The following is a 12,946-nucleotide window of genomic DNA, read 5'->3' on the forward strand; positions in this document are numbered from 1 at the left end:
TGACTACTATTTAACAAGAGTGAATATATTATACTTAACTTACTGTAGCAGGATGTTTTCTGTACATCCGACTTTTTAACATTGCTTGCAGATATAAGCATAGTTGGTCCTAGTGTATAATGTAAAACAGTTAGTGGTTACTACTACCCAACCAAAATATATGAATTAAGTTAGTTTAGTGTAGTAAAAAACTACAGAAAACAGGACAATTTCGGCACATAAGTTTTACCCTAACTTACAATAATTATCTCTTATAAAATTAAAAACAGAAGACCATATTAGTTAAAACAACGAAAAAATGAGAATTATTATCAAATAACAGGCGCTAAAACATGCTACGGTTAAAATATATGAAAAAATATCACCAGTTAAAAATTGTGGCTGTTAAATCCAACATACAGTTGGCGAGTTTACTGGAAAGTGGAAAGCAAACAAAATAAATGCTGCAATGGAATTGCACATTCTAGGATTGTGGTCTTGTAAACAATGGAAAATCCCAAAAGTTAAACGTTAACAATCTAGGCTGAAATTGGTATGCAGGCACCCAGACTTTGGAAACTCCCAAATGTTAGATGTTAACAGACATTTAAAAGAAAACTTTGAACAGTGGATAGGCATCATTAAATGCCTAGAATGTTAGAACACAGAGTAAAATTTATAAAATTTTTATTTGTTTTAAAAGAACTTTAAATTCAAATAACAGTTGCTAAAACATACTACGGATAAAATGTATGGAAAACATAATTAGTTAAAACAAATTAAAGCTTTAATTTTTTGTTCCAAAAAACTTTTAAAGCTGTATCAAATAACAAATGTAATAGCTGTTAGCAAAAGATAGTTTTGTTAACTTGGTCTTCGATTAAATATTAATGTCATGGAAGCATTTAAAAGTCATGTGTATTCACTGACTACAACCTACGATGTTATTTATGATGTAGTTTTTTTCTACTGGTGAACAAATATAACTTTGTTGATTTGGCAGACCACAACACACAAACTTAAGTAACTTTATATTTACAAGGGTTGCAAGAATGGCGTGACTATAACATGTGGAGTCAAAGACTGGGATTTGGATGGAGTCACACATGTTCTCGACAAGAACTTTACCCAAATAGAAAAGACATTTTACAGTAGGGCGGGCATTTAGCACATAATATTGAAATATCCTGATTGTGGTTTAAACAATTAACAGCGGTCGATGGGAGTCGTGAGGATATGGTTTAATAATTCTTTGAATGTTTTTGTTTACTACCGAATGGAATTAGAAAAAAAGAATGAAAGGATGTCCCATCTTTCCCCACTCTACTATACATTTATTTTAAATTTCACCTTTCTTTTGTCCAAGTCTTCACTTGATACCAAGATTTCTGGAGTTTTAGGAAATTGAGGCATTTTTGATTCTTTCTTAGGCATTCCATGAGTGGTAAGTCTTCTTCTGCGATGTCTGAAAGCAGGGGAAAAATAAGCAAAACAGAATATGTTGCCACTTTAAATCTTTATATACACAAAGCTGTATAGTATTTATACCCCGATGAAAGAAAAATTGTCGGCCCTGTTGGGCATTATGGCAAAATGGTTAGTGCTCCTACCGCTAACCCAGAGTTTACAGGTTCAAGGCTTACTTTGGCTACTATTGTGGGTGTAAGTCTCCTTGGGTAAGACACCTAACAGAAAGTGGTTTAATCCAGGATAAATTAGTAAGGTTCACTCAAATTTTGATTTAATTACTTTTTTGATGGCAGTGGTATTTTCAGGGAAGCTCTATACGTCCATAACTTTTCATGCAGTTCAATAAAATGCTTGTAACGTCTGTATATCGTCCATGTAAACTGGCCATGAGCTAACTCGATAGTGTATCTAAGTAAATAAACCCTAGTATTAGTAATATACTAGAAAAGCAATACTACATAACATAAATTAAATTTATCTCTCCAAATACAGTTACAAAAAAATATTAAATTAAATAAAAACAGCGAAAAACTGGAATTGGCAGTAAAGCAACAGTAAGTAAATACACACTAGGGGTAACAACTACTTTGGTTAAACACATAAAAAATTCATTATATGTAATATCTATATCATATATGTAACCATTTGATATAAATATTAAACATACAAAGTTTTACAGGCTATGTCAACTTACAAGTTTGGATTAAGTGGGTGTCTGTACGTAACATCATGTTTAACACATGTTATGTTCACAGATAAAGGAGTTTTCGCGAGATATGGCGATCCTACACCGACTATTAAACGACTTGGACTACCATATATGGACATGTAAGGAATCCTTGGCTTAAAACCTGAGTAAAAAATGTTTTAGCAAAACGGTTAAATATAAGAAGACTAGAAAGTGTTTGATTTTTGGCAGAAATTACATGAAAGAATCTAGAAAAACCTTTAAACCAAAATGGTAATACACAATGCTTTATTACATAGGCGGGAAAGTACTAATTGAAAAAGTACATTAAGCACGGCAGCATAATTAATGTTGTTTAGCCATTTTAAAAGTAGTAAACTACAATTATAATGTAAAAAAATTAACCTTGCTGCAATCACATGTTAACACAAATTGTGTTCAATAAGTAAGAAGCTTAAAATAAAATAGAAAACTAATTTCTTATTCAGTAAACCCAAATCACAATCGAACGTCATTTCTAACCACTGTGACTCTGGCATACCTTGTCCTTGTGTATCATTATTATAAGTATGTGGATTCTAACCTTATATTATAAAGATATAACTAGACTTTACATTGCCCAAGGGTATGTACATGTAGTAATAAATACAATATACTGCTATTGCTATGTTGCAAGTTACAACTTACAACAGTTTTACTTACAACAAAGTTTTTGTTTCACTACAGAAACAGGAGTCTTACGAAATCTTATGAAATTTTTACGAAATCTTATGAAATTTACGAAATCTTATGAAATTTATGATGCTTCTCTGTCTTGTGTGTCTATGTTTAACAGGCCCATGTTAAAATTAAACAGATGGACCTTAAACAGATGGGTTTTAAATTTTAATCCATTTCTTGTTTTAATGGCCCGAAAAGGTTATATAGCAAAACATAGGGCATGCATTTAGGTGTGTTACCCTAAGATTCCTAACATAGCAATTTTGGGCACTAGTAAAGAATCTTCCAATGACACAACATGCAAAATGGGATCAAAAGTAGGCAATACAATATAAGTTAATGTGGTTAAAGAATGGAGAAATAGGGAAATACTTTTAGCAGCTTATTTTACATGCAATGAAATCTGCTTTGTATTCTGTAAGGATGAGGTCCTACTCAGTTAGCCGTTTATGCCAGAGTTGACCAATTAGGCTACCCTACATTTTGTAAGGATAATGGATAAGGATCAGATCATATGACAAGGTTTTTATGCCAGAGTTGGTCCATTATTACCACACATTTTCTAAGAATGAGTTATATGGCGAAGTATGACCCTTTACTCCACATTTTGTAAGGATAAGGATAAGATCATATGGCAACGTTTTTAGGCCAAAGTTTTTTTGCACATTTTGTAAGCATAAGGCTATACAGTGAAGCAATAATGCCAGAGTGACCCATTACCCAATACATTGCAAGTGCATGTAATACTAACCTGGTGGAAATGCATTGTCTTCTAATTCATCCACACCAGGTGATGGAAGTGGTAGTTCATCATATGCATCTCCTCCATCGGAAACTACGGTGTCCATGCGCACCAAACGATTCGGCCTTGATGTCTAAGGATAAAACTTATTTTATCACGCATGTATAGGTTATAGGTAGTGAAATTATACAGCGGGTAACATAAAGACCTAAAACACATTGTGATCAATTAGTACCCTTGGTTCTAAAGTAATGGGCCAATTCCAGCCTAAATCTAAACAATACTAGTCTAAAGACTCTAAAGGGTCCATTGCGTGTTAAGGTCCAGGATCTCTGAACAGAATAAAGACAAAACACAACCAGATTCACCAGCATTGGTGTATACTTCCAATGTAAATACCAATTACATCACAATTACGTATAATGCTTATTGTAACATCATATTACCTGAGGTCCTTCTTCATCTGCTGACTCAAAAGCACCTGTGTCTGATGTATCATCACTTGTCGTTGCCATTACCACTATATATCCTATACAGTTATTTTAAGGCCATACAAGTATTATTTCTATTCCCTGGTGCCCTAACACGTACAGAAACGAACAATATCTAAATATTTTCATGTTAAAACAGGTTCTATATAAACCCCAATATAAGGGTGCATAATATAGAAATACTTTTGTTAGTTTGTAGAACTGGTATAACCTTGCCTTGAAAACAAAAATGAATAAAAATCCTTTTTTTTAAACACTAGCTGTAATCTTCAGAAACAAAAAACTAGGCATAATGTTTAAATTTGGGTACAGTTTTCGTGCTTAGTTGCAGGCTATATATCTCTGTTTACAGTATATTTTACCTCATATTTCTCAGAATTTTTACTCCAGGATTTGAGTATCAAATTAGGGGATTTACCACGGAACAAACAAATTTAATTTAGCGAAGTTATATGATATCTATGATCGAAGTCCGAAGTCGTTTGGGGACAGCAGTAAAATCCACCAGAGGCCACTGGTATTGTTTAATATTTTTGTTAAGAGTTTAAATGTTGCTACAAAAAACACATTTTTCGCATAGGTTTTGTTTTTTAAGACAAGCCTTTTTAAAACGTATTTATTAGAGCACGTATTGTATTTGTACCGACCTTATGCGCAGGAGCGTTTCGGCACATGCGGAATAGCGCCCGGTACAAATATATCAATCTAAAGTTCTAAACGAATATATCACGACACCTGTATTGCAGTAATGAAAAGCAACAAAGTGGATGTAACCTGTGTTACTAGGCAGAATGAATATATCTGCTCGAAAAGATAACGACATTCAACGAAATATACTGCCTTCGACTGTAAGAATCCGACATTGTAGTAATAGGATCGGTTCCAATACCCTTTCCTGAGAAAACACTGCTGGATATTATATGCTATAGTTGTCACATCTTAGCCGACAGTATTATAAGTCAAATAAAATTAATTTCAAATAACAAGGGCATAATTGCATTCTTGGTAGCCTGTTTTATGCAACTTTATTAAATATTAAACTGCTGGTCATTCTTTTTTGCAAAACTCTCTATGTAAAATTTCCAAATCCTGATGGCCAAGTTTGTAAAAACGACAAACGGCGAAACCGATGTTATTTATAGTGGCAGTGTATAGTCCATAGCAGCTAAACTGACAAAACAAACGAATCCTTTTGTGTCGTTTATATATCTACACAAAACAAGTCAATCGCGATTAAAATAATTTAACATAAGTTCTACGTATAGAGCATATACATTATAAACGGTAATATGAGTAAAAATTATGATTGCTTGTTTTTTTTGCATTTTACTTATACAAGATTATGAAAGGCATTCCGGCGTTTCAGAAGTAATAAACTCGTCTGTGACAGAGGGAATGATTTTGGTTTCTTTGTTTTCGAGAAGTCTGGCGCATAGGCTTTTTGGTGTCAGTTCAATATTTAAGTCCGGGTACCGTTCCTGAGTCATTCTGATCATCTTTTTATCTGTCATTGTCTCGTCCTCTCGCCAGCGAAAGTATTTTCTGTACTCGTCGTCGTTTTTATCCAGAAATTGCAAATACTCAGCGAGTTTTGCTGGGCTATCAAAGTCGTCGGTGTGAATGAAGGAGTTCAGCGGTGCAACCGACAACACGTCGTCCTTTGTCGGACCCCAAACCACTGGGACCATATCGTTTTTTAAAGCGTTGTCCCAAAACTTTTCCGTGATATAATCGCGACAATGTATCGCGTTTTCAAAGGCGAGGTAAAACTTATGTTCTCGCCATTTTGGTTCAAAAAGCATCGGGTATTGCTTTGGAATGTTTTCCACGTCAGGAAAACAACCTCCAAACGTGGTAATGCTCAAACCAGCTGTAACAAGTGCTTTATAATATTCCATTCGTTTTATTGCTCCATTGGTTCCACTGCAACGAGTCACTCCCCAAAGCTAAAAACAAATTATATTTTTCCCAAATTCTACATTTAATGTTTAAAGTTTAGCAACATGACCCAAACTAAATCACACCGTACAGTAATTATTCTTTACTTAAAGATACTTACAGCCATTTTCTTTTTAAAGGATATGACGTCATCGATTGCCCTTTTCCCTTTTTTTACAAACGTCAAGGCCTCTTTCCTGGATCCATAATATCGTAATACATCAGCTGATCGCTTAAATGTCCATGTCCAGTTAAAGAAACCACCATCGAACTCTCGTAGGCCATCTTTCCCAAAGTACCCTGGCCCTTCCCCACACCACCAGACAAAGATCTGTTTTTTGTCTCTAAGCAATTCATGTAAATAGCAGCTTATTTAAACAGCAGTCAATTAAGTTTGTATTATGCAAAAGTAAATCTTGCTAATGCTATATTTACAACCAAGTTGATGTTGCATAGCAGTGCTCTTCAACCTTTTTTGAGTTAGTGAACCCCTAAAGTTGTTGTGACGAACTCATGCACTCCTGATTGCTTTAACGTAAAACTAATGACGTTTCTTTAGTTTTAAATTAACCAAGGGATGCAAGATATAGCATTCGTATACAAAAAAATGTAGGAAAGTAGCTAAATTTGTTTAAAATGTACTTAACTGAGTATTATTGCTAAAAGTTGTTAAGTTTTTGATGCACCCTTGTATACCCTTTGCACTGGTGCACCCCAGCCATATTTTAGTACACACCGGTTGAAGAGCACTGTTGTATAGGTTTACCGTATATATTCTATATAGATAACTAATACAAAACCAATCTATACATTAAGCCCTATTCAGAATTATCGAAAATTAAAAAAAAAGGTAAAAAAGTAACCTGTAATGTTGCCATGGTATTTGGTTTTTATTAATCATAGTGAAGTGAAACACAACGGCTATCGCGTCCGATATTTTGCTTCGGTTGTACGTCAGTGTGCATCCATCCATCAAACTACCTTCGTCGGGCCCATTTATACCCCAAGCTTTACCCCAATACAAAATAAGAGGCGGCTTTTTCGGAGCTGTTGTGCTTACTGTGTCGAGGTGTAACTCGTCTATTTTGATTGTTTCCGACATTTCTTTACTGGTTTCTCGTGTTGTATTTTCCGCATTCCAGCCCCATAAAAAGTACAATGTCAACATTATATAACTTGCGAAAGCGAATTTCACCAACTTTCGTTTTATCATTGTTTCTGACTGTCTGTATAACTTACGTACGAGTGATTATAAGCACTGTTGCGCCTACAAATTAGAGGACAAGGCGTAAACCTATATATCAAGCTTAGTGTAAACTAGTTTATTACATTAAACTAACGATAAGTGGAGTCACGATACGAAAGAAATCGTTGGTAAATAAAACATATACACAAGATACAACGTTTTACACGATAACTTAAAACGTACTGGAAGTTATTGCAACATGGTTATTGCGCAATTCACCACGTGGCATTAAATAGTAATAATACCGATTGTGACGTTTATGCCTTCAATGCTCACGAAACGAAATATGGTTATCAGGTTATATGGCGATAGCCTATATACAGCATGGCGCCCTCGTATGGTATACAGCAGAGTCCGTATATAAACATACTCTGGTATACAGTAATTAATTACAAATAAACAGAAGGAGTTGTGATGAAACATGATTTTGTAGGTTGGGGTAAGATTATACATTTTTATTCTCGTTTATCATCAGATTATAGGTAGTATACATAGAAATAAGACTTTAGATGCCTGTTTAGTTAGTATAGTGGAAAACAGCTTTAAAACCACGTAACCCAAAACCATCACACAGCAAAACAAATCTTATAAAAACGACCGGTATAACGTATAAGGCATAGGCTATATATTGGCTATAGCATAAACTATAAAAAGAAACTAAAATTGGTCCAAGATTTGAAAGAATCGTAAACGATAAAAATGGGCGACATTACGACGCAAACAGTAAGAGCTATATAGTAGGGTGGGGCCGTGGGGAAAGATGGGACACTTTGTCAAACGATACTTTTTTAATTTTCTTTTTACGGACCCCCACTTAATGATTATCATGAGAATAATATCACAGAATTATTCGACAGTATTATCACGACTTTATAAAACGCGGGTCAAAGCTGATTACTGTTATTAAATATTAAAAAATATGTAAATTAGAAACAGTATATTTTGAACAGGTAAAAATTTGCGAAATAGTAAGGTGCTAATTTTGAACAGAGTCGTAGAAACACCGAGTAGTCCAACTACCGCCATCTTGTTTCCAAAATCGAGCAAAAGCGGCGACTTTCGCAATGAATTTAAACGAACTTGTTAGGTTTTGTTTGCGATTTCCTTTTGTGGGAAGACGTAAAATAGCTTATATTTACTTTATCAAACATTTTGCGAAAATGTATAAAATTACCCATATTAAATGAATAAATGTCACAAATTCACCGCTTCGAAATCTCGTGTTAGACTTTTTTCGATACAGGAAACAAATTACGTATGTTTTTTAGACTTTCCGGGCTTTAAATTTTTTTAAGTCCAAGTTTCCCTTCAAATTACCGAAAAACATGCATTTTTCCTTAAGCTTCTGTGTGTTATTTTGGAAACAAGATGGCGTTGAATTTGTCTTTTACGTAACAATGGGTCGGACTGCTCGGTATTTCTATGGCTCTGACTTTGAACGCTCGCTATATCATAGTAAAGCCGATGAAATTTTGTAGTTTGCGAGTGTGAACGATTAAACTAGTTTCATAATTTTTAAACTCGATTTCCAATTGTACAGTATTATTTCGTGTTATTTACGTGTATTCGTAATAATAAATACACTTACTAATCAAAATTAACAATGATTTTAAACTGTCCCGTCTTATCCTGTGTGTTTTTGAATTTGTAAAATTTTACTTGTTGTGCGAATCGCTAAATAATTCCTCGTGTGTTTTAATATATTTTTTTGAATTGTTGTCAATTAATAAAGGAATGACAGTATATTTTGATTTTGGAAACACTGGGAAACATGTGCGTAAGTGTCCCATCTTCCCCCGCTCTACCATATATTTAAACTAGACGTAGTTTAGAAAAATCTAATGTTCATACAATTTTATGCTTTGTGAGTATTTTAAAAATCGTATGTTGTTCGTTTTTATGCGAGTCGCAGTTTTGGCTTAGCATGCACCGTGTTTAATCGAGAGTTCGTATATAAACATGTTTATATACCGACTCTGGTTTAACCGTTACGTTCGATATTCAACTTTCACAAGTGATGTAAATTTAAAATTTTCCTTAAAAAACACAAACGTAGAAACACAAGGTTACATTTCAACCTTCATTTTTCACGCGACAAATACAAAATATTTGCAGAAAATGTGTTTTTTTTTGTTGAAATCTTTCAATTTCTCACAAAAATAATAAATAAATTTAACGCCCACTGGCAGAAAAATCATCTTGTCTTTTCCTAAATTAATGGTAAGTGTAAAATAGACATATCTTTAATAGGAATTCAGCGATTTATTCATGTACAAATTCAAATCAACTGTATCCATAGATAGAGTACTATGGGGAAAGGTGGGACACCTTTAACACAAAAAATCCAATTATCTTGATCGTGTTTTAAACAATTAACAACGGTCTTTGGGAGTCGTGATCATCTCTTTGTTTACTTCCAAATGAGACAAGAAAATAGAATGGAAAGGTGTTCCATCTTCCCCCACCCTACTATACATATGTTACGTATCTAAGCTGTATCCCGGGGATGGCGCCCTTGTGTCTTTTGATGTAAACACTAAACAGTAAACAACTCTCCGATTACGGTGTGCGATCTTTTTTACTTCTGTGTCTGCGATAGGAAAAAGGTACCGGTACATGCGGTGGAAAAAAAGAACATTTGACTTAAAAAGCCCCACACACGTCAGTGATGGCATTCTCGACTACCGACTTAGTTACTGTACATTACTTATTACAGAAGTTAGTCGGTCGAAAATTTTGTGTGCCTTGTAAACGGTTGTAAGAACCTACAGCAAAAAAGACACAGTTGAGATATGTCACCTATATATCATTATAAACGTGGTAAAGAAATATTTATTTCTGCAAATGTAAATATGTCAGTCGCAAAAGTAAGCTGTTTAGCTGTATATGCTTGGTGCTTATGCTTAGAGATTGTACCAGATATTTCTAATAAATGATGTTGCACAGATTTTATATTTTATTTGCTGGACAATTTTTGTGCATGAAATTGTTGGCATTGAAAACTGCAAACTTTTCGGAGATATTTTTCATACCATGTATGTAAATCAATCAATGGAATACATCTGTCTTTTTGTTCAACAACAAAAAGTGACTTTTTGACGAAACCTGCAAGCTGATATCAACAAATTTTCTTTGTACAAATTTTACGAGGTAATGCATTTTTTTAAAAATTATTCCCGACACTAAACAACAAGCCAACATAATTATTTTCTTAAAGTTATAGAAACCACAAAAAAAACCAAGAGAAAGAGAAGAAAGGTGATCAAGAAATGACAATTCAATACAAGAGTTCTGACACACAACCTAAATATATCTTGTAAGTAATGCTTTAAAATTCAGACATTATGGTAAAATTACAGTATGTGTTAACTGCTAACAAAAGTGGCAAATAACAAACACAGACACCAAAGTTTTAAAAGAGAAAGTTGGACCCTAATTCAGTAAAACAAGTCACAAATCTGACGTATTGGTTCTAATGCTTAAAGATTAATTCAGTGCAGAAAGTTCCAGAGTTGGTCTGCCGCCACCCCAAGTTTGATACTTATAATAACAATTTTAACCTTTTTTCAGGCACTTGACTGATTTGAACTGGCCCAAGTATGCACCTCTGTCTATTAGGCAACTGTACCCAGAAAAAAGATCGGAGCAGATTCATTGTGAATTAGCAGAACTGGGAAACCAAGCAAATTCAAATCCACCAGGTTTGCCTCTTTTTTCGTGAATGTTATTTATGTTCAAGGGCTGGACAGCGAAAGCTGTATAACACAGGACACAGGTGTTGCTCTTCACACCCTGTTCCTGCTCTGGGCTAGAGTCAGCCCTGCTAACTACTTTGTTGAACATAACATTTTGAGGCCATATCCCAATTTAAAAGCCTAAAATATAATAAAATTAATTAAAATGTATTTAAAACAGATCTAGATGTTGCATTCGAAGCAAATTCAGCAACCTCTGATAGTATGGAAAGTTTGAGTGTTGTGGAAGATTCAGGAAACGCATCAGGTCTTGAGGTTGAAGAACAAGATGAAGAAATTCCATGCCATAAAGATGTTGAAAGCGTAGGAATTGTAAGGCCAATACCTCAGGACATTAGTGAAGAAAAAGGTAAGCATATATATTGTAAAGGTTTGATTCGAGATGATGGCTAAATGTCATTTTTTGTTAGGCTTGTATGTTGTATGTCATAGCACTTTTTTTAGCCATAGGTAGGCACTAAGCCAATGTATTGTAGGAAACTAAACAGTATTGTAGGAAAGCTGTAATTACCATTTTGTTCTTTTTTGGGTGAAGAAAGCAATGAAACCTTGGAAGATATGGAAACCTTGGCCAACAATGACAGTGGTATTTCTGCAGAACCTGACAACTTGCAAGGAGATACTTTTCCACGAGAGGAAACAGGAAGGGAAGAAATGAACAGTAGCACTTTATAAACTGAAACTGTTAATTGAATGTGCTACTGTGTACATATGGTAGATATAAGCAGTTGAACTTACCTAAACCTAAACCAACAATGGAAAACTACTGGGGGATTTCCAGTTAAATGTCTTTTGTTTCATTGTCACTTTTGAACAAAGAATATTTGTTCTAATAACAACAATATAATTTCTCATACATTCATAAATCCTAATGGTAAAGTTCCATTCAAACAATTTTTGAAACATTTCCAATGAATTTTATTAAAACTCTTTGCACTTAATATTTTACAATTTTTACTTTCATTTTCATTAAAAATGAGTTTATTATGGTTATTGAAAGTTTTGAAACCTATTAAAACAACATTATAATGTTTTATTGTGTTGATTGTTATGAAATGTTGTACACTCACAGTGTGCTCTAATAATGGCTACCCTGTTCTTCAGTGTCATATATACCAATCTTGAATTATTTTGATGCACATAATTTGAAAAATTTCGTTGTTATAAAATGTTGTACACTCACAGTGTACTCTAATTATGGGAACTCTATTCTTCTGTGTCATATATACCAAACTTAACTTATTTTGGTGCACACTTGGAAAAATTTCGTTCTTAATGCAGCATTTAATTTTTACTGTACGACTCTTATTTTTTACCCTTTGTATGTGCTAAAACTTAACTTCAAATCGTTCCATCCAAGTTCAAACTGCAAACTATCCACTGTAGTTGTACCATTAGTGCACTATCTCTGCATTATCTAATAAATTATGTAGAAGTGTTTTTGGTGTATAAGAATTGCCTATAGTTAGATACTACTGGTTAGGATTGCCTATAGTTAGTATCAAATGCAGCAGACATTTAATTTTGCAAGGTCACGAAAGTTAAAATATCGTCACGCGCTTGGTCCCATGATTCACTATCCAGACAGAAAACCAGAAATCCCCGGTTTTTGAGACACAATTGTTCGTTTGTCAATAAAGGGCTGTGATATCGTCGGCATAAAAAAGAAACAAAACGAGCTAACGAAGCGAGTTCGCGCGTTAAGGAGGATAATTTAAACGCGCGACTATCACCTGATTTACTTTTGACCAATAACCAGGAACCAAGAAAAACCAAATGACAAATAAACGCTTGGTATGGAGACGGGGTTACTCACGGCTGATGTTATACCAGCAGGGATATATTTCGCAATTAACGTTGAACTATATCTCGTATCAGAACGTGCCGCGCGCCACAGTAGGCGTATACATAGCTACA

The 12,946-nt window shown here is 34.2% G+C and overlaps 3 protein-coding genes across 4 annotated transcripts; 1 reads left to right on the forward strand and 2 right to left on the reverse strand.

Annotated features, from left to right (window-relative positions):
• Window positions 1-16: 16 nt before the first annotated feature.
• Window positions 17-4,203, reverse strand: LOC104266426 (phospholipase D1-like). Its single transcript, XM_009862583.3, has 6 exons — window positions 4,046-4,203; window positions 3,609-3,732; window positions 2,144-2,300; window positions 1,729-1,857; window positions 1,330-1,444; window positions 17-109 (listed from the first exon to the last, which is right to left on the reverse strand). The coding sequence occupies exons 1-6, from the start codon at window positions 4,112-4,114 to the stop codon at window positions 35-37; spliced, it is 669 nt and encodes a 222-aa protein (XP_009860885.1). The 5' UTR covers window positions 4,115-4,203; the 3' UTR covers window positions 17-34.
• A 1,227-nt stretch (window positions 4,204-5,430) lies between these two features.
• On the reverse strand, window positions 5,431-7,241 carry ona14 (alpha3-fucosyltransferase). The gene is made up of 3 exons (NM_001032641.1): window positions 6,892-7,241; window positions 6,177-6,372; window positions 5,431-6,036 (listed from the first exon to the last, which is right to left on the reverse strand). Exons 1-3 carry the CDS (start codon window positions 7,239-7,241, stop codon window positions 5,431-5,433), a joined length of 1,152 nt encoding a protein of 383 aa, NP_001027813.1.
• Window positions 7,242-10,213: 2,972 nt separating this feature from the next.
• On the forward strand, window positions 10,214-12,468 carry LOC100181319. 2 transcript variants are annotated; one of them, XM_026837515.1, is made up of 6 exons: window positions 10,214-10,424; window positions 10,492-10,590; window positions 10,845-10,975; window positions 11,190-11,338; window positions 11,458-11,479; window positions 11,565-12,468. In XM_026837515.1, exons 2-6 carry the CDS (start codon window positions 10,544-10,546, stop codon window positions 11,702-11,704), a joined length of 489 nt encoding a protein of 162 aa, XP_026693316.1. In that variant the 5' UTR covers window positions 10,214-10,424; window positions 10,492-10,543; the 3' UTR covers window positions 11,705-12,468. The 2 variants fall into 2 exon arrangements, with proteins under 2 accessions (XP_026693316.1, XP_009860822.1); XM_009862520.3 differs by lacking the exon at window positions 11,458-11,479 and having other exon boundaries at window positions 11,190-11,378.
• Window positions 12,469-12,946: the final 478 nt, after the last annotated feature.

This window comes from Ciona intestinalis, chromosome 14, assembly GCF_000224145.3.
Source record: "Ciona intestinalis chromosome 14, KH, whole genome shotgun sequence".
In the NCBI taxonomy this organism is placed as follows: Eukaryota; Metazoa; Chordata; class Ascidiacea; order Phlebobranchia; family Cionidae; genus Ciona; species Ciona intestinalis.

What these genes read in the sequence shown, in the direction of transcription:
- LOC100181319 (XM_009862520.3), top strand. Translation starts at nt 10,544, where the DNA reads ATGACAATTCAATACAAGAGTTCTGACACACAACCTAAATATATCTT. An exon ending in ACACAACCTAAATATATCTT is followed by an intron (nt 10,591 to 10,844) that starts GTAAGTAATGCT and finishes ACCTTTTTTCAG; the next exon opens with GCACTTGACTGATTTGAACT. An exon ending in AGCAAATTCAAATCCACCAG is followed by an intron (nt 10,976 to 11,189) that starts GTTTGCCTCTTT and finishes TATTTAAAACAG; the next exon opens with ATCTAGATGTTGCATTCGAA.
- LOC104266426 (XM_009862583.3), bottom strand. Translation starts at nt 4,114, where the DNA reads ATGGCAACGACAAGTGATGATACATCAGACACAGGTGCTTTTGAGTCA. An exon ending in CAGATGAAGAAGGACCTCAG is followed by an intron (nt 3,733 to 4,045) that starts GTAATATGATGT and finishes TTTTATCCTTAG; the next exon opens with ACATCAAGGCCGAATCGTTT. An exon ending in AGACAATGCATTTCCACCAG is followed by an intron (nt 2,301 to 3,608) that starts GTTAGTATTACA and finishes TTTTTTACTCAG; the next exon opens with GTTTTAAGCCAAGGATTCCT.
- ona14 (NM_001032641.1), bottom strand. Translation starts at nt 7,241, where the DNA reads ATGATAAAACGAAAGTTGGTGAAATTCGCTTTCGCAAGTTATATAATG. An exon ending in ATACCATGGCAACATTACAG is followed by an intron (nt 6,373 to 6,891) that starts GTTACTTTTTTA and finishes TGAATTGCTTAG; the next exon opens with AGACAAAAAACAGATCTTTG. An exon ending in GGAAAAGGGCAATCGATGAC is followed by an intron (nt 6,037 to 6,176) that starts GTCATATCCTTT and finishes ATTTGTTTTTAG; the next exon opens with CTTTGGGGAGTGACTCGTTG.